At 39.4% G+C, this 22,878-nt stretch overlaps 2 protein-coding genes and 1 long non-coding RNA gene across 8 annotated transcripts; 1 reads left to right on the top strand and 2 right to left on the bottom strand.

Moving 5' to 3' along the window:
• Window positions 1–2,235: 2,235 nt before the first annotated feature.
• LOC110698831 lies at window positions 2,236–6,918 on the bottom strand. The gene is made up of 4 exons (XM_021876349.1): window positions 6,538–6,918; window positions 5,333–5,653; window positions 3,042–3,260; window positions 2,236–2,925 (listed from the first exon to the last, which is right to left on the bottom strand). Exons 1-4 carry the CDS (start codon window positions 6,916–6,918, stop codon window positions 2,236–2,238), a joined length of 1,611 nt encoding a protein of 536 aa, XP_021732041.1.
• Window positions 6,919–11,605: 4,687 nt separating this feature from the next.
• Window positions 11,606–14,803, bottom strand: LOC110698712 (F-box/LRR-repeat protein At4g14103-like). The gene is made up of 4 exons (XM_021876221.1): window positions 14,564–14,803; window positions 12,532–13,640; window positions 12,280–12,429; window positions 11,606–12,168 (listed from the first exon to the last, which is right to left on the bottom strand). The coding sequence occupies exons 2-4, from the start codon at window positions 13,627–13,629 to the stop codon at window positions 11,842–11,844; spliced, it is 1,575 nt and encodes a 524-aa protein (XP_021731913.1). The 5' UTR covers window positions 13,630–13,640; window positions 14,564–14,803; the 3' UTR covers window positions 11,606–11,841.
• A 2,403-nt stretch (window positions 14,804–17,206) lies between these two features.
• On the top strand, window positions 17,207–22,600 carry LOC110698711. Of its 6 annotated transcripts, XR_002506777.1 has the most exons (8): window positions 17,207–18,047; window positions 18,220–18,300; window positions 19,671–19,718; window positions 20,498–20,647; window positions 21,208–21,264; window positions 21,405–21,444; window positions 21,563–21,716; window positions 22,293–22,600. It is a non-coding gene; the product is annotated as an uncharacterized LOC110698711 (long non-coding RNA). The 6 variants fall into 6 exon arrangements; XR_002506776.1 differs by lacking the exon at window positions 20,498–20,647; XR_002506779.1 differs by lacking the exon at window positions 20,498–20,647 and having other exon boundaries at window positions 17,207–17,772; window positions 17,860–18,047; window positions 21,208–21,716.
• The last annotated feature ends 278 nt before the right edge of the window (window positions 22,601–22,878 follow it).

The raw sequence follows: 22,878 nt of genomic DNA, 5'->3' as shown, positions 1-22,878 counted from the left end.
CTTTCCCTGGCTAGACGAAGACATGCTCTTATTCAAGAGTACGAGGCTAACAGCATCGCTAACTTCAAGGAACATATCGAGCAGCGAGTGCAAAGGGAAGTTGAGACTCAGTGTCTCATGGCTGTGGACTTGGAAGGTCAGATTGCTCGCGCTGCTGAGGAGCCCCAGAAAAAGCAATTTGAACTGGAGGCTGAAATCCAGCTCAAGACTCAGAAAGAGGGAGCCTCCAAGGATAAAGCTGAACTTGAAGCTGCCCAAAAATTGCTGGAGACTCGGGTGTACACCGAGGAAGAGTATGCTGAAGGGTTCGAAAACGGCTTCAAGACAGCGCGACGTTTGGCTTTTCATGTCGCCTCCGGGATCAACTGGGATCAAGCCGAGGCCTGATTTGTATTCCCGGAAGATACCCATATCCATGAGGCTAGCCCAGCTGAAGTCGCTTTCTTGGCTCGGCAAGCTGAGGCTGAGGCTTAGGAAGAGGAGGATGCAAAGAAGGAACAAGATGTTGCTCGCCCTGCTTCGTCCTCCGCTGGCGCCGAGGCTTCCAACGTTCCGAGCACTGGCCTTGGGAATGCTGAAGCATAGGAACTCGAGCAGTTGTCTACGGAATCCTGCGGATCAACATGTGCCTAATTGATTTATGTCGCAGTTGTTTTTGCCTTAGTTTTTGTCTTCAGCTTGCCTAGAATTTGTACAAAACACTTTATGTTTTTGTTTAACTTTGTACTTGGTTCGGCAGCTATGTTTTCCGCTTGTGGGCGACTGCCGATTTAGAATTCCTTTTTGTAGTTTGACAATTTGAAATCCTCACTTTATGAATTTGAAGTATTTCTCAGCTTCCTTCTCTTACTGCCTGTTTATTTCTGTACTTAGCTGCTTTTCTTGAATTTCAACAAAATTTATGTAAGTGTAGAATCTCGGCTTGAAGATACTTTTAGCTGAAAACTTTTCGTTTATTGAGAGTGCACATTTTGCTTTCATTCCTTTTTGGCCTTGGTCTTTCTACTCAGATTTTCATCTTATGAAAACTTTTCAATTTATTAAGTATTAAACTTCGGCTTGGCCTGGAACTGGCTAGTTGGGTGCCTCTTGCCCCCTTCAAAAATTTAAAGATGATTTCTTCAGGTTTTCTGAGGTGATTGCTTCGACTGCTGGGGTACAGTCAAGGATTTTGGTTTAGCAAAATTTTGTAGTTTCCGCTCATTTTCCTTTTCCTTCTATTTTGATTTCGAAAGGTTTGATTTCTTGCTAAGAAGCCAAGGGCTTTGGAAGCAATACTCTTGTGAACCTTTTTAATTCATCCAAGGGAACGACTATCCGAAACACAATGTCGGGGCGGTGATCTATCCGAAGTACAATGCTTCATTAGGCAATACTTCGGAAATGCAATCACCACCCGGAACCGATTCATTCGAAGTACAATGCATCACTATGCAATACTTTGGGGCTTTATTAGTTCCTATTTTTTAGGCTATGTCTCGGATGCGCCTATGGCCCATTTGCCTAGAGGAACAGATTCTTCCGAAGTACAAGGCATCATTATGCAATACTACGGGCTTTTATCTTTTATCCTCGTCTTGGCTGGTTCTACGACTTGCCGAAGTACAATGCATCATTATGCAATACTCCGGACAGCGCCGAACCAAAACCTTGAATTTTCAAACACTATTTAAAGACAGAAAAAATAGAAACTTGCTGAATTTGGGACAATTTGTGGCTCTACGGCCTTTCATTAATAGTGAGATGTACTTACATAGACCGTTCTTCCCAAAAAGGGCTTTACACATGGTATTTCTTAAGTACATCGGCATTCTAGTGGTTTTTCAACTCGGTTCCATCCAACTGCCAAAGTTGGTATGTCCCTGATTGAAGCTCATCATATATTTCATAAGGTCCCTCCCAAGTAGATAAGAGTTTCCCATGAATGCGGCCTTTTTGTACAGCAGCAGCATTCCGAAGAATAAGATCTCCAATTTTGAGAAGTCTTGCATGGACCCTTCGATTGTAAAATTTGCTGATTCTCTGCTTGTAAGCAGCCATTTTGTCTCGATCCGAGTCTCTGATCTCATCAACGAAGTCGAGTGATTCTTTCATGAGTTGCTCATTTTCTTCGGCTGAGAAGAGATTTACTCCGAGACTTTCTGAGCCGATTTCCATTGCAAGAATGGCTTCGGATCCATACACCAATTCAATAGGTGAATGCCCTGTTGCCTATTTTTCCGTTGTCCGAAGTGACTAGAGAATCCCTGGGAGTTCCTCTATCCACTTGGAATTTTGATCTTCAACCCTCTTCTTGAGAGCGTTAAGGATCTGTTTATTTGCAGCTTCGGCTTGACCATTACTCTGGGGATGGCAAACCGCAGAATACGCCAATTTAATGCCGAAATGATTTGTGTACCGCTTTAGAGGCAAGTTATCAAATTGCCTCCCACGATTAAAGAGCAAAACCTTCGGAATTCTGAAGCGAGTGATAATGTTTTGCCAGATGAACTCTCTGACTATTTGCTCTGTAATGTTCGAAGATGATTCGGCTTCGATCCATTTGCTGAAATAGTCTATGCCGACTATCAGCCATCTTTCTTGGTATGGAGCATCGGGAAAAGGTCCCGAAATGTCCAATCCCCATTGAGCAAATGGAAGTGGATTCAAGATTGGCTGAAGATCTCGGGACGGCTGACGGATGACTGGTGCAAATGTTTGGCATTTTTCACACTTTTTGACCAGTTCCTTAGCATCTTGAATCATTGTGGGCCAATAGAATCCTTCCCTTAGTGCTTTAGGGCTAAAGTTCTTCCCCCTATATGGTTCCCGCAGATGCCGAAATGAATTTCCCAAAGGATGTAATCTGCATCTGTTGGACCCACGCACTTCAATAGTGGGGCTGGGAATGATTTCTTCAGGAGCTCCCCTTTGAAGATGATGAACCTTGAACCAAGTCTTTTCATCTTAGAGGCTAATTTCCTGTCTTCGGGAAGTTCTCCCCAAATTTTGTAAGCAAGGATGGGATCCATCCATCTTGGCTCATGTGCGACGCAGCAAACCTCAGGTTCTTGGTCAACACTTCTTTCTCGGCGCACCTCCACATAAACAGATCGGTTCAGCTCGGTTAGAGATGAACTTGCAAGTTTGGAGAGTGCGTCGGCTTGATGACCTCTTGGGATCAGTTCCGCTTCAAAAGATCTCAGCTTCACGATTACAGTTTTGATCTTTGCGAGGTAAGAAACCATTGAGGGCTCTTTGGCCTCATATTCTCCTCGGATCTGATTTGCAACAAGATGGGAGTCTGTCTTCAAACAGACATGTTTAGCTTCCAATGTTGTGCACACACTATAAGAAATAGGTCAAATTCCGACAGAAACGTTCCGACGGACATACATTCCGTCGGAAAATTCGACATTTCCGACAGAATTTTGGCCTGTCGGAAAAGGTAATTTCCGTCGGAAAATTTTCGAGGGATTTTCCGACGGATTTTTTTCCCTCGGAAATTACCGTTTTCGACGGGAAAATTCCGTCGGAAGCTGGAAATTTCCGACGGAATAATCCGTCGGAAAATCCTTATATAAATTTTGAAACCCTAGCTGGTATTTCATTTTCTCTTCTCTTTCTCTCTCCTCTCCTTTCCTCCGTCTTCTCTGTTCTCCTTCCTTCTTCTTCTCCCCTCCCCTACGCTCAGAACCCAGTCCTCCCTTTCCTCTTCCTCTTCGTCCTTCGTCCTTCCCCTTTCTTCTTCTCCTTCTCCTTCCCCTTTCCTCTTCTCCTTCTCCTTCTCCTTCCCCTTTCCTCTTCTCCTTCTCCTTATCCTTCCCCTTTCCTCTTCGTCCTTCTCCTTTCCTCCTTCTCCTCCCTTTTTCCTCTTCGTCCTTCGTCCCTTCCTCCTCTCCTTCCTTTCTTTCTCCTTCGTTTTGGCCGACGGTGGTGGTGGTTTTAAGGGTTCTGGGCACCACACAGCAACGAACCTCAACTACATCAACAACAACGCCCCCGATTTGAAGAACAAATTGAAGACGGTTTTTGTTTTTGTTTTTTTTTCTTATTTTGATTATAGATTTATATTATTCAATTTGTTTGTTTGTATATTCAATTTTTATTTATATATTCAACTTGTTTTTTGTTTTTTTGGATTTTTTTCGGATTTTTATTTGTATTAGATCTGTTTTTTTTTTGTTTTTTCGGACTTTTTGTTGTTTTTCAGATTTTTTTTCGTGTTTTTTCAGATTTTTGGGTGGCTAGGTGGGTCTGGTGGGTGGCTGGGTGGTTCTGGTGGGTGGGTTTGGTGGGGCTAGTGGGTGGCTGGGTGGGTCTGGTGGTGGGTCTGGCTGGTGTTAGGGTTAGGGGGTTACGGTGGTGGGGTGGGTTACAGTGCTGGGGTTGGGTGGGTTAGGGGGTTAAATGGGTGGGGTGGGTGACAGTGGTGGGGTTTGGGTCTGGTTCTGGTCAGGTGGTGGTCTGGTGAGGGTGGTGGGGTGGGTTACGATGCTGGGGTTGGGTGGGTTAAGGGGTTAAATGGATGGGGTGGGTTACTATGATGGTGGTGGGGTTTGGGTCTGGTTCTGGTCAGGTGGTGGTCTGGTGAGGGTGGTGGACAGGGAGGTGGTGGGAGCTGGGCTTTTTTTTTATATTTTTTTTAATAAAATTTCCGACGGAATATTCCGTCGAAAAAGAACATTTCCGACGGAATATTCCGAGGAAAAATCCGTCGGAAATTTCCGACGAACTGACGTTGAAAGTCAAATTCTTTTACGACAGAGTGCATTCCGTCGGAATAAGACTTTCCGACGGAATTCCCCTCGGAAAATCCCAAATTTCCGACGAAGGGTTTTTCGGTGGAACGTTTCCGACGGAATTCCGTCGGAAAGGCCCTTTCCGACGGATTTTCCGTTGATTCCGACGGAAAATTTTCCGTCGGAAATCAGCTCTTTTCTAGTAGTGACAACTCTAAACCAGCAATTGCTGCTTCATATTCAGCTTCGTTGTTTGAAGCCTTGAATGAGAATTTTAGTGCATACTCAAATGATTTGCCTTCGGGAGAGGTAATGACAACCCCTGCCCCCGAACCATTTACGGTGGAGGATCCATCTGTGAAAACAGTCCAGATCTTCTTTTCTTCGTCAAGTGTCTCTTAATAAGAACACTCGGCTAAGAAATCTGCTAAGGCCTGAGCCTTGATAGCTGCCTCGGCTGATAGCTGATACTGAACTCGGTAAATTCGAAAGCCCACTTCGTAAGTCGACCAGATTTTTCCACCTTATCGAGGAATTTTTTCCAGCGGCTGATCAGTTAGGACTACTATTTGATGAGAATCAAAGTAGGGTCTTAACTTCCGAGCTGCTACCACCACTGCATAAGCAACCTTTTCGAGTAAGGGGTGGCGTGTCTCAGCATCTGTCAGAGTATGGCTGACAAAATAGATCGACTGCTGAATTTTCTCTTTTTCCCTTAGAAACACCGCGCTGATAGTGGCTGGACACACTGCCACGTATAAGTACAACGTTTCTCTATCAGTTGGGCTTGCCGGTGTTGGGAGGTGAGCTAGGTGCTCACGGAGTTGCTGAAAGGCTTGCTTTTGCTCGTCTTCCAGATGAGCTCTTTTGATTTTGGGAGTTTGAGCGCTTTGAAGAAAGGCAATCCCTTGTCTGAGGCTATAGAGATGAACCTGGAAAGGGCAGCCATTCTGCCAGTGAGACGTTGAACATCCCTCTTCGTTTTCGGCTCAGGAAGATCAAGAGTCGCTTGTACTTTGGCAGGATTGGCGTCAATCCTTCTTTTGCTGACCATAAAGCCGAGGAACTTGCCTGACTTCACGCCGAAGACACACTTCTTCGGATTTAGCTTCATTTGATGTTTGCAAAGAGTGGCAAAGGTTTCGGCCAGGTCCGCAACATGGTCTTCTGCTTTTTTGCTCTTGACAATGGAGTCGTCAACGTAAACTTCCATATTTCGGCCTTTTTGCTCGGCGAAGACCTGGTCAACCAACCTCTGATACGTTGCCCCCGCATTTTTCAATCCGAAGGGCATCATTTAGTAATTGTACACCCCAAAACTTGTAACGAGCGCTGTTTTTACTCGGTTATCGGGGTGCATGAAGATCTGATGGTACCTTGAAAATGCGTCCATGAAACTAAGCAAGGCATGGCCACTCGTCGAGTTGACTAATTGATCGATCCTCGGCAAGGGATAAAAGTCCTTCGGACAAGCCCTATGTAGGTCCGTGAAATCAACGCACATTCTCCAGGTGCCATTTGCCTTCTGAACCATCACCACTAGCCAGCCATTCCGGATATTGACAAGGCTCGATGAACCCCGCGGCCAGAAGTTTTTTGACTTCGGCTGCGATGTCTTGGTTCTTTTGAGCGGAGTAGTTCCGCTTCTTTAGCTTAATGGGTCGACATGCAGTGTCGACATTAAGCTTTTGGGAGATGAGGTTCGGGTCAATCCCGGGCATGTATGATGTCGAGAAAGCGAACACGTCTCTGTTGTCTCGAAGGAGTTGGATTAATTCAAACGGAAGCTCGGATCTAGTCCTTGTCCGATGCTAACACATTTTTCATCATCTCCTTCGGTCAACGGTATTGATTCTGTCTGATTATCCAGTTCCATTGCTCTAGCACTAGATTCGTCGGATTCAGGCCTGCTATCAATATCAGTGGGCTTCCCAGACTTTGGCTGACTTCCTGAGTCTTTTGGCTCAGACGAAGAACTAGCCTTTTCTTTCCCCAAAGAAGTCTTCTTTACTGGGGATCCTTGAGCCGAGGCACTTAAGCCCTTGGGCCTTTTCGTTCCTCGGTCTTTTTCTTTTTCCTCCTCATCATCCTTGTCGTTGCGACGACTCTTGGATGGTTTGAGGTGGTTGCATCTTCGGGCCTCCTTTTGACTGCCCAAGATTTTTTCGGAGCGTCCCTTGTCCGAAACGTAAATCATTGCTTGATGGTACGTCGAGAAAACTCCTTAAATGTCGTGAATTAGGGGTCTCCGTATGATCACATTGTATACAAAAGGAACCTCAACGACCAAGAACTGGGCCATAATGCTTCACTACGCCAGGCCTTGACCTAGGGAGACAGGAAGAAGAATCTTCCCATCTAGGTATGATGAAGAGCCATTGAATCCAGTTACCGGGAAGGGCACTAGATTTAGGTGTTTGCTCTCCAACTTCAGCTGATCGAACGCCTTTCAAAAGAGGATATTCGCCCCGCTGCCACCGTCGACAAGTTAGACATTGTGGTTTGCAATGCCTGTCGTGATCACTAACGGGTCATCGTGGGGGTACACCACCCCCCTGCAGTCTTCGGCTGTGAACAACATGTTCGGCACTGGAGACTGAGGTGCTCGGAACTCAGCGTTATGTACTTGATGGGTCAAGCCCCTCAAGCGGCGTTTCAGCGTATTCCGAGAAACACCCCTGAAAATAGTGAGAATGTCAAGGTTTTCCCCGTCATTCTACTTGTCCCTTTTCCGGAGAAAGTATGAATCCTGCCGTGAATCTCTCTCGGCTTTCTTCTCTTCGTGGCGCTCTACGGCGTATTTTTTCAAGTAGCCTTTTTGGACCAAATCCTCGATCTGGTCTTTCAGCTTGAGGCAGTCCTCGGTGCGGTGTCCAGGGGATTCGTGGAACTCGCACCATTGGTTCTTCCCCTTTTTCTGATGCCATGATGGAAGTGGCCTCGGCTTCTTGAATCTCCCCTCATCCTTGGTCGTGCTGAAAATTTTAGCACGTGGAAGAACGAGGGGAGTGTAAGACTCAAACCTCCCCGTATAGGGGGTCCTATCTTTCTTCGGCTGAGGTGTCGTGGAAGGGTCTGAGGCTTTCGCCTTCCCTTTCCTCGGCCCCTGGCCTTCGGACAGTTGTCCCTTAGCTTTCTCAGCCCTGGGTTGGGACTGAGATTTTGTCTTGTTCCGTTCTTCGGCTCGGATGAACTTATCCGAGGCGTCCAAAGCTTCCTCCAAGGTCTGCGGGGGATGCACGACCATGAAGTCAAGGAACTTTCCAGCTTGTAAGCCATTTCGTAGTGCGAATACGGCAAGGCCCTGATCCAGACTCGTAATTCTGGATGACTCGTTGCTGAAGCGAGTCAGATAGTCTCGGAGGCTTTCATCCTCTGCTTGCTGCAGACTCATCGGCTCTGCAGTCGTTTTCTCTCGGCGATTCGCCGTAGAAAACTTGCTCTTAAACTTGTTGGCAAGGTCACTCCAACCTGTTACAGATCCTTCTTTCACCCCCTTGGAGATCCACGATTGTGCAACGCCTTTGAGGGTGGTTGGAAAATATTTGCACCAGGTAGCCTCGGGCTTGGGATTAAGATACATGTGCCCCTCGTAAGAGGCAATGTGCTCTTTCGGTTCTGAGGTGTCATCGTAAGTAATGTGCGATGGTATTTTTACCATCGGCACATGCTCTTCCAATATCCAACCTTGGAAGGGAGAGCTTGTAGGGACCATCACGGCTTTCCCTGTTTGCTTGGCCGAAGGGACCTCGCTTCTCCCTCTTAAAGAGGTGGAAGTGGTTTTCGTCCCTGGCCGAGACAATTCAGGGTAGGGTCTGGTTCCTTCTGGGAAGGTGAGACGGCTGCGCACGTCCACCTCTCTTGAGCCTAAGCGTTCATGGACGCTTCGGCGAGCAGACTCTTCGCACTCAATGGTGGTGGTTTGCTTCGAAAACTCAGGAGTCCCGAGTTTCGGAGTGGTGAAAGAAGTGAGGGTTCTTCTTCCTTTTCCTCTTGGTTTTCCATGTATCCTCTTGCCATTTCTCCCCAAGCTCCTTGTAGGGTGGAACTTGTCCACTTTCCTCTTGACCAATCCTGTTTCTCAGGTGTCTCGGCTGAAGAGGTGAAGACTCGGGGGGTGTAAGTGGGAGTTGACCCCCTTGTGCTTTGAGGAACTTCATACAGACTGCCACGGCCCTTGCCACTTCCTCCGTAAAGGGCCCCGATGGAGGGGTTTCTTTCGGTTGAGACCGCGAGTGTTGACTTTGCGGTGGAGAACTTCTCGCATTTGATCCACTCGGCCTAGGCGAACTTGTCGGTCGGCGAGAATGGTGGGATGGAGAACCCTTCGAAGTGTCCCCTTCCGGAGAATGGGGAGCTTTAGAAGAAGATGAAACTGGTTCCGGTGATAGCGAAATCGGTCGATTTTCCCTCACCGTGATCAGGTCTCTGTTTCTCTTCGCAGAGGCCTGGCCATTCTTCTTAGCACTCATGGTGCTCTTGCCACTCTTAGTCATTTTTCTACTAAGACTGGTTAGATTTTTTGGCTTAACTTTTCGTATCTTCCCCACAGACGGCGCCAAATTGTTCCGGATGAAAACAATGAACAGGCCCTTTTTAAGGAGAAGATCGATCTCGGTCCAAAGGACACTGGAGCCGAGGGTTTTCTGCATAGCAAAGAACACGTAAAACTGGCCTCGGGGCTTGTGCCGAGGAAGGCCCCTCCGATGCCGAAGTCAGTACGGTGTTAGAAGAGAGAGAGAATGAGCTATGTAAGAGATTTAGATGCTTGAGGCTGATTGTGAATGAATGTAAAATGATATAAATGTTGGCTTTTATACCTTTACTCAATTAAATGACTTGGGCCCTTGAAGTCAAGTGGGCTTGCCACGTTGACCGGACCTTTGACTGACTTGGCACTTGGGTTGGAGAGTTGAACCTTGCTTTTGGGCTTTGAATTATATCATTTCAGAGTTATGCCCAATAGAGAATTAATTGGACCCAAACAATACTTACTAATCATATATACACGCGATACGTGTGTGATTTGTTGTAATATATTAGATGTATAACATTAACTATAAATTTTGAATGGAACATTTGACAAGGTTTCAATAGACAAGCAACACTCTAGAAATCTAGATTATTTAGTAGTACATGAATAATCAATGATCTGGTATTCAAATCTTTAGTTTCCTCAATAATACGACATTTCATGAATCACGTTTTTTATACTTATTAATGAAACTCCATAATGAGATGAGGTTAGTTAGACTCTTGATGAGCAGGTTATAAATATGCAAGCTTTGGTATGAATAAAATGCACCAAATAAGAAAAAGTTCTCTCCTCTACATTTCTACAACATAAAAACCTACAAGGAAAAATGGCGAAGTTGATTGTAATTGCTATTCTTTCCTCTTTGCTCAGGTATATTTGCACACCATTTTTATATCCATTTCAATTACTCTGTACAAAAATACCATATACATCTAACATGCATGTTAGAGTGTGTTCGATTCACCTGGAATTTACTGCTCTGAACTTATCTTATGTCATATAAACTTGTCAAATTTTATTAGAATTTATTTAGTTGCAAATTGAATTTTAATCAACTCTTACAAAAAACTCACTATGGTCTAGTTCTAGTAGGACAAATAGTCCATAAATAAGCATGAAAGTGTGATGAATTTCTTTCATTGAATATTAGTTTTTTTGTTTGAAATTCCCTCCTCTTATATAACATAAAATCAAAACAATTTTTCACTATCCTCGAGAAAAGTCTAATTGGACACAATTACATCATAACTTGTTTGATTTTAAATTTTACACCGCGGGAGTATCTATCAGAAAATATCACTAAATGCAAACTCTTTTTCTTTCTTATGAAATCGGGTATGATATTTAGTTCTAAAAAAATATAACACATGCTATGATATAATATGATATGATATGAATTGACTATGAATACATTTGTTTTCGCTTCAGCGATAGCAAGTTTGCAAGCAGGAAGCAAGACCCTTGAAATGGTGACCTCAGATGGACATAGTGAAGGAAAGCAAGAGATGATGCTAGATGCTAAGTTACCAACCATAATTAAGGAAGAAATTTTGGTGATTGAAAGTCGAATGAAAATGGAGCACTCAAATGTGCCGCTGTGTTGGAAGATTGCTTCAGAACTCCTTGCTGCCCGCCTCATTACTGTCAAATTTACCAACGAGCTCTTTGTATTTGAAAATTTAACCTAAGTTATGGTTGGTAAATACATAGTATGTCTCTCAACTATGTGAAACTTTTAAGCACTACTCTAAATAAAAGGACATATTTAGATACACAAATTCGTGTTAAAGTTTTATGTTAAGTTCAGTTAACACGAGGTCTATTCTAATTTATTGATATTATATTCTATACTCTTTTACAGTTTTACCCAATTTGGTGTACTTACATGTCTAAGTAATTGCATTTTGACCGCACACCTCAAAGGCTCAAAGCAGTCTCGCAAGATGCAGCTGATGCAATATTAATAGCTTAATTTCAGCATCAAATACATGATGATGAGTATTTGGTTGCATAATCAACATCTCTTTTCTGATACCCATTCTCGCTGTTTGGCTTGACCATTGCCATCATAACGTAAATATTAGGCATTCCTTCAGAAGTCCATACTCGTTACTGGCATCCCTACAGGGACTGGAACAGCTGCAAAATTAATAAAATTGTGAAATTCCTAAGAAGTCTCACTTCCCCCACTGTTTACTTGCGACCAAACAAGCACTAACCTTTGCTTGTTGAGTCAATAACTCAACAAACAATACCATTTACAATTGATAACCCAATAAAGCTAACCAAAATACAGTTGAAGTACTCAAAAAGAATAACATTGCTAAAACAGCAACAACAACGCGAGTTGAATAAGACTGGCCTCGACAATTTAATTGCTCAGTAATTACTTAAATATCTTTAACATGTTTATGCTATGAGGCTAATTAGGCTTATTATGCTCCTCACCATATATATTGTTTATTTACTGAACATGTTCATCTCTAATAATACGGAGTAAAATATATGTAATCTTGCTTTATAATCCTAACCAGTAGGACTTAGAGCAAGAACAAACTTTCTATTAAAAAAATTAATAACAGATCATAGTACTTTAATTAAACAGGTGACTGATGCCCTTGGTAACTCTCGCAGTGTTCTTATAAGCGAACATTTCCGATCTTCAATTGGAGGCCAAGTCCTCCAGGGGAATTGGTATACGTATATGACCAATTCCTCCAATACTAATGCATGTCTCAGCAGAAACTGGATCAAATTTATCTCCCGTTCTGTCACCATGTATTTCTTTATCACAATTCTTTTGAGATGAGACCTGCAACACGAAGGGATCACTCGAGTTGTTCTGCAAAACTCTCGTTCCAACTTCAGTCGCTCAAAAACTTCCATATCCATGTTTTCATTAATCATTCCCTGTGAGGCAGAAGACAAATATACAATCAATTAATTTTGTTACACCATTACCAAAAATTCATTCCATGTATGTCAGTATAATACCAAATAAAGAAGAAATTGCACACTGACCTGTGGAAAAACAAGAGTTTCTAAGACAGGTGAGCAATTAAGAAATGCCAACAACACTTTATCCCAGTAGAATTGTCGATAACCCAGCTCTAGATATTTCAAATTTCGAAACACGGGCAGATAATCCTTTACTCCATAAAAATCTAGAATCTTCACCCAAAGATTCACAAGCAATCAGTCAATTTTAACAGTTCATACAATACATGCAATAATAATGAAGGTAATTAAGCTAGAAGAGAGATTGAGACAAACCTGCACATACAAGCCTGCCAAAGATAAATGTTGAACAATAGACAAAGGTCTGATAAGGCTAAGTGTTCTCTGCAAAGGATCATCAACTTCCTGACTTACGGAAGTATATCCAACGTTGTTTATGTTGATGTCTGCTTTCACAAGACGCTGCATGTTTTGGATATCGTAGTGTACTGCTAAGTTACCATAGTAGTCAAGACTTTTCAAGTTAGGAGTATTTATATGCAAGGAGTTACTGTTCTCCTCCGTAAGACGTTGATACAATTTTAAACAAAGTCTTCGAAGAGAAGGCGAAGATACAGTTGTAAAAGGAAAATCCTTCCACCAGGCTTGCACAGTGAGGTCTTCAAGTAAAGGGCAGCTTGAAACTAACTTATTCAGAAAGTCTTTCTCAGAAACAATGGAAGTGGTGAAGTGAAATAGTTTCAATTTTGGAAGATGAAAGAATGGCATGGTGAAAACTTGATGAAGACCAAGATTGACATCAAGCTTCAATGCCTCCAACGTATCACAAGTGAAAATCTCAGAGGGCAGCTGATCTTCGCCTGGTTTCCTCACCTGAATGCGGAGATCAAGCTCCCTAAGGCCATGATGGCTTAATGGAAAACCGATCAATATATTAAGCAGGGGGAATTTCAAGTCAGGGAAACAACATTTATCACATGGACCCGTACCTTCAATAGTGCACCCCGAAAAGGACCTGGTAACAAAGTCCCTTCCTATTCGAAGTCTAAACCTGCTGAGATGCTCAGACTGGTATGTATGGATGGCTTTGATAACAAAGGACACAAATGCAGGGAAACGATCAATACGATTGGGATGTTTCAAACAATAAGATATAGGTGAATCATCAAAGTCGAGGCTTGTAATCAAAGGGAAAACACTTCTCATTTTCCTAGACAAAATGGACATAACAACAGCATCTGTGGTGGGAAGCAAAGAAAGTATTTGAATTAACAATTCATCAGGTAAAACGCTGAGCCTATCAGCTAGCAAATTACCACTAGATTTTCGAATATTCCATATAGTCGTACTATATGGCGGTTTCTCATTCGAGCTCAAATCCATGATCGTGAATCCTGAATTCATATGATCCATGCTCGTGCATCCTGGAAAAATAAGATCCATACTCATTAATCAAACTGTTATATCATGCTTTACTTTTCGAGGGCAATTGCATGCTAACTCCCTCTTATACAAATCATTGTTGATATTACAGAGAGATATGAAGACAAATAGAGATTTTGATATTCTGATTACATAGAAAGGCTTGCACAGCCACACATGACACTATCATTAAATTAGCAATTAACAAAGCTTCAGTGAGTATACCAAATCATATAACAAAACCCTAATCGAGTTTTGGATATCAAAATATGAAGAACTTTTAGAGACGGAAAAAATACTACAGTACCGCATTAGGTGGCACTACCACATTAGGCACTAACTATTAACTACCATTTCTTTGTTATATTCTTCATTTGACAATTGTACAGTTTTCAATGCATACATTTTATATTACTATCTTCGAGTAAAAAATATTTGAAAAAAACAAATGAATTTTAACAAAATTTCACATGTATATATAATTTCTAATCTTTGAATAACCTATCCACGAGAAGTATCATCAGCCTAATTAGATTAATTTCGACCAAAAAAAAAAAAAAAAAAAAAAAAAAGATTAATGCGCGTTTGAATAAGCAAAATTGCAATCTCAGTTTAATCAAGTTTACAACATCATACATAAATTCAATTCCAGAAAAAATAAAAATAAATAAACAAATAACAAAACAGGGTTTTTTAAATTGCACTGGTATTGTACTATAAAGTTGAAATGATGAACAAAATTAAAAATCGACTTATTTTTTGAAGCAGGATAATGTAACAAATGCCTTAATTCTGAATCCAGATTTCACCCCTAATTCAATCAATCAAGAAACATACAGAAACCCTAAACATGAAAATCGAATGAGAATTTCACCAATTAATAAAGAAACCAGACAATCGAATAGAATTAAGGAGAGAGAAATACCGTGTGAGCGATAGCTAAATGGAGTATTGAAATTGAAATAGCATTTGAATTTGTAAACGAGGTTTTGGATTGATATGAATGTGAGTTTTATATAATTGTTAAATGGAGCATTTTATTTGTTATGTTTTTTTGGTGTTGAGCGTTGACTTGGTTAAACTTTATAAACTTGCTTTGATCCTTTTACTATCCAACTTGCTTTGATCCTATCCTATCCAACTTTTTTTTATCCAATGTGAATGCTTTTCGATTTAATATTGTTTGATGAAAGACATATTGTTATATACACTCGTGTGCACCATACACCTATGAGTATTTTGTTCTTATTTTGATGATTTTTTTTTTCATTTAATCATCAAATAAAAAACAAAAACTAACTTGTGTATATAACAAATTTCAGATGAAATATGAAAGGCTTTTTCTTTTCACATTCTCTCATTTCCATTTGTATCACCTTTGTTGTTAATCTTGCTACTTAAGGTAATGATCTCTAATTGGATTGTACATGTCGTTATGCAAATATACATGGATACCCTTGATGCTTAAGGTAATAGTATCTAACAGATAGACACAAGTCGGATTGTACCTGTTGTTAAAACGGACTTTCAAAAAAAACGAATGTCGTTATGTTGCTATACATAAATACCCTTAAGATTTTACAAGTTGGCATGCGGGCCAACCGATCGTGAGCTCACTTTTTTAATTAGAATTTCTAAAATCAATAGCTCCATTTTCGATTCTTTGGTAAACTTTCGGCCATTTTGTCTAGGGATGTCAATGGGTCGGGGCGGGGCGAATGTTGGCCTTCCCATCCCCATCCCCACCTAAAATTTTCATACCCATTCTCATTCTCACGGCGGGTCTAAAATTAATCCTCATCCCCGTCCCAGCGAGCACAACTCCAAAATCATCCCCGCCCCACCCCCCACTTGGATATCCACCCCCACCTAAGACCCGCCTAATCCCCGCCTCTCAAATACACAATCCTTCATAAGTAATAAAGATTGCAAAAAGAAAAAATTATTGTTAATATTACACATTTTTTTTGTTTATAATATAAGTGTATTACAAAGTATTATATTTACTATTTTACTTTACATAATTTTTTTTATAAAATAATATAAAAATTATAATTTTATTTTTAAAAATATATGGATGTGGGGATGGGGCGGGTACAACCTAAAATCCACCCCGGTCCATCACCCGCCAAACCAAGATCCATCCCCGCCTCACTGACATCCCTAATTGTGCCGATTGAAAGGCATTTTAGGTACAATTTTGGACAATTGAATTGGCTCATGAAACAACCAGATTATGTTTATTCATGGTCTACCTTTGGAGGTTGAACAATAGCCTCATTAGTGCGAGCAAGTCATTATAGGTTGAATAATACTCCAGCTAATCTTTATATATATTGTAATCAGATATATTTTTTTATAAAGGTAAAATGAAAAACATTAGGATGCCCTCCTCACGAGAGGTACTCCTAATATATATCAAAAGAAAGAATAGAGAACAAATTAGAGTTATTACAAACATCAATATTCATAGTATCATGAACTAAAATGTCTTACATTAGCTTTCCAAGCTGCTGCGCGATTTGCCTCCCGATAGATTTGTTGGATGCTCTAATTATGAAACTAAGAGAGGAGAGAACGAGTGTCTTTAATAACATGCTCAATCTGCCAAGGGACTGTCCAAGTGTCTGTTATCGAGTTGATGACTAAAAGATTATCACCTTCATTTTGAATGTTTAGAATGCCGCAATGAAGAGCTAGTTGGACCCCTTTATGAAGAGTTGTAGTTTCTGCAATGAATGCTTTTGGTGTTGCTGAGGTTGAAAGTAGAAACCTTAAGAACTGCGTCGCTACTGTCTCTAATGATGTTTTCTGCTACTGCTGAGTAGTTGAGAACCGACCCATCGTAGTTGAGCTTGAAAAAGTTGATCGGAGGTGGCTTCCATGATACAAGAATGACTGATGAGGAGAGTGTGTGAAGATTGGATGTGGCCTCTCGGAATGGGAAATCCCATAGAGGAAAAGGTATCTAAGAGCGATCTTTGACGACACCACTCATTGAACGCAAATTGCGCTTGATGATAAATCCTTAAACATTCAAAGGACTTATTACAAAATATTATAGCATTCTATTCTTTCCAAATACTCTAAATGAGAAAGATAAATTTCCTTAAAGTGTTGGGATGTTTTCTTAGAAACTTTAAAGTATTAGTTAAACTTACGAAAGAGATTGTATAGTCTAACCACTTTTTTATTAGAGAAAAGCCCACATTTCTCTAGTTCTAGAACAATTGAGGAAAAGATGATCTATTGATTCATTTTGATGATTACAAGCTAGACAGATTATCAGTGAGATAATGTTCCTTTTATGAAGAGTATCTTGAACTCCTAAACTATTATGGAATATTTACCATAAGAAAATCTGGATTTTCGGGGGGAATATATCAATTTCCAAATTCACTGATGGGACCAATTATTATCTTCAACATTTAGATTATGAGCTAACCACGTGGCTGACTTAATTGAGAAGTTAACATGCGTAATGAGGCCCCACATGAGAGTGTCTCTCATATCATTAAGTGTTAACTGAATGCCCATGATTTGTGTTGTTATGTTTTCAGAAAGCAGGGCTCGTAATTTTTGTTTATTCCACTATTTATTGGGTAAGATAAAGTCATATACTTTAAGATTGACTTGGGTTCCATCTAAGTGGAGGATTTCTAAAAGACTTTGATTAGCTACCCAATTGTCGAGCCAAAAGTAAATGTCTTTGCCATCACCTATTTTTCAACGGATACCCTTTTGCAGAATCTCTAGTTGTGCAAGGATCTTTCTCCATATGTTACTACGTGGTTATAAAAGCTTTATATAAAGGTAAGATAAGGGGAAGGCCCAATGCTCCGCACTCTTTGGGCTACAAACTTTCTCCCAAGCTGTCAGTGGTGACTGTTTTTATTTTTTTGTTGGAGCCAGAAAAGAATTTGGTGTGAAGAATCAATCTTGGAAGCAACATCAATTGGCAAGAGAGAATAGGAGCACAAGTAGGAGGGGAGAGCCTCTAAATTGCTCTGAATTAGAGTGTGGTGTCCAACTTTAGACAATAAAAAAAAGGGATTTCCCAATGTTGAATTCTTTATTCAGTTTTGTGGAGCATAAGATTATACTCTTCTTTCTTGGGAACGTAAGAGCTAAAATGTACTCCTAGATAGCGACCCAAACATGATTTGGACGTCGTGTTAAAATGATTGGCTAAACTCTAGTAAGGGTTTTAATCTATTGCAGGAACTAGAAGACTATCATCTTGCACAAATCTATAGTTGCTGTTTGTGAGCTTTCATCTGGCGTTTTGAAAAGCTGAATTGATCGTTTGTTCTGCTGTCGTTCCTGTGAGGTGGCGTCTATGGAGTCCGTTTTATCGGTGCTGCCGTCTGGTGTTTCAAAAACCAAAGTGGCCGTTTTGCTTGTATAAGGTTTAGGGTTCACTTTGAAATATGGAGTTAACTAAAGTCTATAATTTTGATTTTAGATTTGTGATTAATTGATTATTGCTTAATTGTGTATAATTTTGATTTTTGAAGGCGATGATGGATTGTTTATGTTTATTTTTTTGCTAACAATTGTTTGATTCTCCACTTTGTTCAGATCAGCCGCGGCAACAGCCAACAGCGATGGAGGTTTAGAGAATCAGGCGGAGTACGATTGTACTTTGACCCACCAAAGGAGGTTGTACTTTACACTCTCCTTAAACCCCTTTTTATATTATCCTTTTTATTTTATTTTTTTATTTTTTTTTTTTTTATATAGCTGAATTTCTGAGGTTTCTGTTTGGTTGATTTCAAGTTTTGAATCTTTTGATAATTCTCATCATTAATTTATTTGTCTTATGATTCTTCTAACTTGGATTATTGAATTAATAGTTATAGTTGGTGAAGACCTAAAAGATTATCAATTGCTAATATTGATATATTAAACCGGAATTTCTTTATGTGGCTTTTGGAACCTAATGAGGAGAGAATGTTACAATGAGTTAGAGGGAAGAAAAACGTGGAATACATGCGAGGATATGTTTGTCCATTCATGTTTAAATGCGGGTGTTACTTGGTAAAATGAGGGTGTCGTTTAGCTTTTCACTTAATGTTTATGGTACTTATAAGATGAATTATTGAACCGTTATTTAAAATTACTTCTATATATATTGATGAAATATTGTACGAGCGGAGTGATCTTGCTGATATATTTTAGGCCATAAGAATTTAACATGTGCTTGGGGACCTAGAATACCCCATTTTTGGCCGGAAAATCATTCTGTTTTTGGCTTTTCTTTCCATTTGAATTAGCAACCTTTTGCAATTTTTGTGCGGCGTTGAACTAAACTTGACAAGTTCCTTTAATAGACGTGGAAGATTATAAAAAAGAAGTATTATCAAGTTAAAATTTTCTGGCTGGAATATCAGGCTGACTAAGGAAATTTTGATGTGAAAAGCTCTACAGAAGCAATAAATGTTGTTTCTTCTTTGGCATACCACATACTGAGCCTGTTATTGAAACGGGGTATCATAGCCACTGTCTGCCATGTTTTTTTTTACACTGCTGCTTTGTGCATTTTTTTTACTGCTTGGAGTCGAATTGAGAGCAATGATAAGTTCAGTTGTTAATTCTTAAGGGTATCATAGGCACTGTCTTAACCCTTGTAGGATCGATTATGATGCATGGATGTTTTTGCCTGACTTTAGAATTGTGACTTTGGTAAGAATGATGCCAAATTAACAGCTGTAATTTGGATAGAGTGTGTACAATGAAGAGCATGATGACATGATTGACAAGCCGGGTTCAAACAGTGTAGCTCTTTACTATACTCTTTGGAACTATGAATCTTTGCAGGCTTGCAGTTGATGACTGATAGACTTTTTATTAGGATTCGCAAGTTTCATGTATGGCTCTGTTGATTTTGGAGTAGTACCTTTTGTTGATCTATCTTGCTTAGTTTCATAAGATATCTGCTGTGGTATAGAAAATTTTGAGCTCTTGGACTGACATATTGTAACTTTTGGGATTAACGGAGTATTTGTTTTGTTATTCTGATGTTTATGCAGACATGATGGATTGTTTGACGGAGGACGTTGAATCTAATTAATCTTAGTGTAAGTCATTTATTTCTTTTGAATTCTCTCCTTTTATTGGTGATACAAAAGATTTGATTGCATTTGTGATTTTGTATGATTATTCTGCTCAAATATCTGTTCTAACTAATCTTGGACTTGTGACCACTTAATGTTTGTTCTGATTGTGAAACTATGGTATTCTTTAATGTCCGTGTTAATTTAATTTGCTGTGATATATCGTATTTCTTATTTGCTTAAGTGACCTTGGTTTGTGTAGTGAAGGAATCTCTTATTATGGATTATAGGTACTGATTATATTGTGATGCAGTACACAATAAAGTAAGATAGTATTTGTTTGTGTTAGATTTTTGCACCTTAAGCCCAACCTAAGAGTCGAAGAATAGGGAGACAATTATTCAGCATGCCATGAGTTTTCATGTAGTATATATTAATTTATTACGTCAGAATTATGTTCGTCACCATATGCTTAATCAGGTTTGAAGTAATAGTTAGAACAGATATGTAATCAGTTGCCATATGATTAAATTAGTTAGAACAGATATTTAATCATTGCAAGGTCATGTAGAATTTATAAGTTTATAACCTATAACCAGCCTTGCAAATTCATACAATGAAGTTTTCTGTATTTTTGGCCTTTTTATAGTCCTTTATTGTTGATTGGTTCAAGCTTTAGAAGTTTGTAGAGTAGATTTCTGCTAACTATTTATGTTGATAACGAGCTAAATTTTCATCTTAACATTTGGTTCAATCATATGATTACATGCGAAAATCTGGTGACGTTTTCTTTCACATGACAGAATACCTTCACTATTTGCTGCTGTTATCAACTGGATATGCTAAGAAAAGCACAAAGTGATACATTATTTACGATATCCTTGTTTGTGGGTCCTAGGCAGCTAGTTTTAAAAGGAAATGCTACTTTGCATGCTTCGTTCTTCAGATCCCTTGTAAGACATAAATCCTAATAGCAGATAACTGATGTATACTTTGATTCTTAATGTGATGATATAATACCCTTTCTATTAGCGAGGACTGTAAATTGACTTGGTGCTATAGAATTGGAGTATTTCTGTGCATAGAGCTGAATGCACACGAGAGTGTATTTGGATATCCGTTCGAACCCTCTTGAGATCTTTTAATTTGCTGAAGTAGTAACCTAATTGAGTTGAAATGCTTTGCCACTCATTGAATTTAGGAAATTTCTGATGTCGTAGGATATTGTAATGAAGGAAATTGATGAATCTTGCTTTTCGAATCTGTCTAGATTATGTGTGTGCTACAATTGGATTGTTACTTGTTTAAAGCTTTTAAGTTATGCTTCATCTTGTCTCCTCAAATGTTAGTTTTTTTGCAAGAACCTTTGGCTTGGTTGACTATACCAATTCTGAATACATGAAATATGCTGCAAGTTTTATAGTGGTTTTGATTGGATCCTGGGTCTAGAATTCTTCATATACTGCTTTCCCACGCCATAAGTAGCATTAACGCTGTTAATTGCTTTTATTAGATCCAGAAACTGGATGACGCTGAATTCAAAAACCCTTGGGCATAATCTTATATCCTGGTGAGTGACATTCTCCTGGATGATTTCTATGTTCTGAGGACAACTTTTGATCTCTTGTTTTTTCTTACCTATCAATTTCTGCACCTTGCTATTTTTTGTGTAAATCCAATTATGTACTCTACTTTGTATGTCGACTACAGCTTTCGTAATCACTGAAGCTCCAAATTACCTATTAAAATAGTATGGCCGTTTTTCCTTTGTTTTTCTATTCCTCTTTTATCGGCAGTTCTTTCATAATTGTAGTAAACCTGTATTTTGTTTTTGTCCTTCATGCATGCATTTCCACCTGATCATATAGGTAAAGCAAGCATCATTTCGAAGAACCTCTTCTTTTCATACACATGGAAGAGAACAATAATCATACTTAATCAACAAGTACAATTTCATTTCCTGATAAGACTTGGGATAAAGAGGCCTTCCTAGAAGTTTTGTTCACCTAAGGATTTTTAATGGTACGTACTTCATGAGATGTAATTCTTGATGAAATATATGTGCCGGGTGAAATTAAAATTTGATTAAGTAATAAAAGTAAAAGTTAACTGAGTCATAAAGTTGATTAAGAGCTCAATTAAATTCATGCAATTTTACAGTGGTTTTGCTGATTTTTCGGGTCTAAATAATCATTATCTTTATGTCATTTTACACTAGGTATCATTTAGACTTGCATAGCCTCGGGTAATGATAAACCGATTTTTGAGATGGAGTGATTTGTCCATCTCAACTAAGAGGTAAAAAGGGCTACTGTTTTTAGTTCTGATTGTTTTTCTCTACATGATGTCTCTAAAATTCCAATTTGAAACTGCAAACTTAAAAATGGAAAATATTCATTTTAGTGCCTTAAAGTTATCACGATTTGTTTAAAATTGGTCATTAGTATTAGGCATACTGATTTTAATTTATCTGCTTGTTTTGATATCTCAATGTGAGGTGTCTTGCTTTGAATATCGGTGTATGATTTTCTTTCCTTAATGTATACTCTCCCCTTTTCATGGTCCTCTTATATTTTTTCGGTTTTGAATATTTGGTAGCATATTATATACTGGAAAAAAAGGGGGAGCCTTGGAATCAAATGTTTAAGAACTGGAGGCTTCTCTTAAATCTTCCGTAGATAAATGTGCTGCTGAACGACAAAGGCCTCAGAAGAGTTCAACAAGTTAATCTTACATTTTATTTTCAGAATTTTTGACTATAAATTTCTTGTCTTTTAATTAGGAATGTATTCATGGATTCGAGTGATCTTCTATTTTTTCAATTGTGTATGAGACTGAACCTGAAACCGAAATCTATGAATTGACCTGAAGTATATTTTTATGTGCAGTTACCCCATTTGATTGCTCGTGGATGGTTTTAGTAGTTTTATTTGTGAAACTATAGAATGGGTTTTCTTTCCGAGGAATTCTCTGCCTATAAAAATTTGAGTCATAAATAATCTTAATAACAAGCATTGGTATTAATTTTTACTTTAGATGGTATTACCATTATAACAAAATACTGATTTAGTAGTACCAATGAATGTAAAAATGTTTTGTTGGTATCGATATAATTCCTTATTGGTATTTAGATGATACCATCTAAACACAATTTTAATACCAACATCGTGTTATTAAAGTCATT

The sequence above is a fragment of the Chenopodium quinoa genome, unplaced genomic scaffold, assembly GCF_001683475.1.
Source record: "Chenopodium quinoa cultivar QQ74 unplaced genomic scaffold, ASM168347v1, whole genome shotgun sequence".
Classification (NCBI taxonomy): Eukaryota; Viridiplantae; Streptophyta; class Magnoliopsida; order Caryophyllales; family Amaranthaceae; genus Chenopodium; species Chenopodium quinoa.
This window is presented reverse-complemented; position numbering and strand designations above follow the sequence as displayed.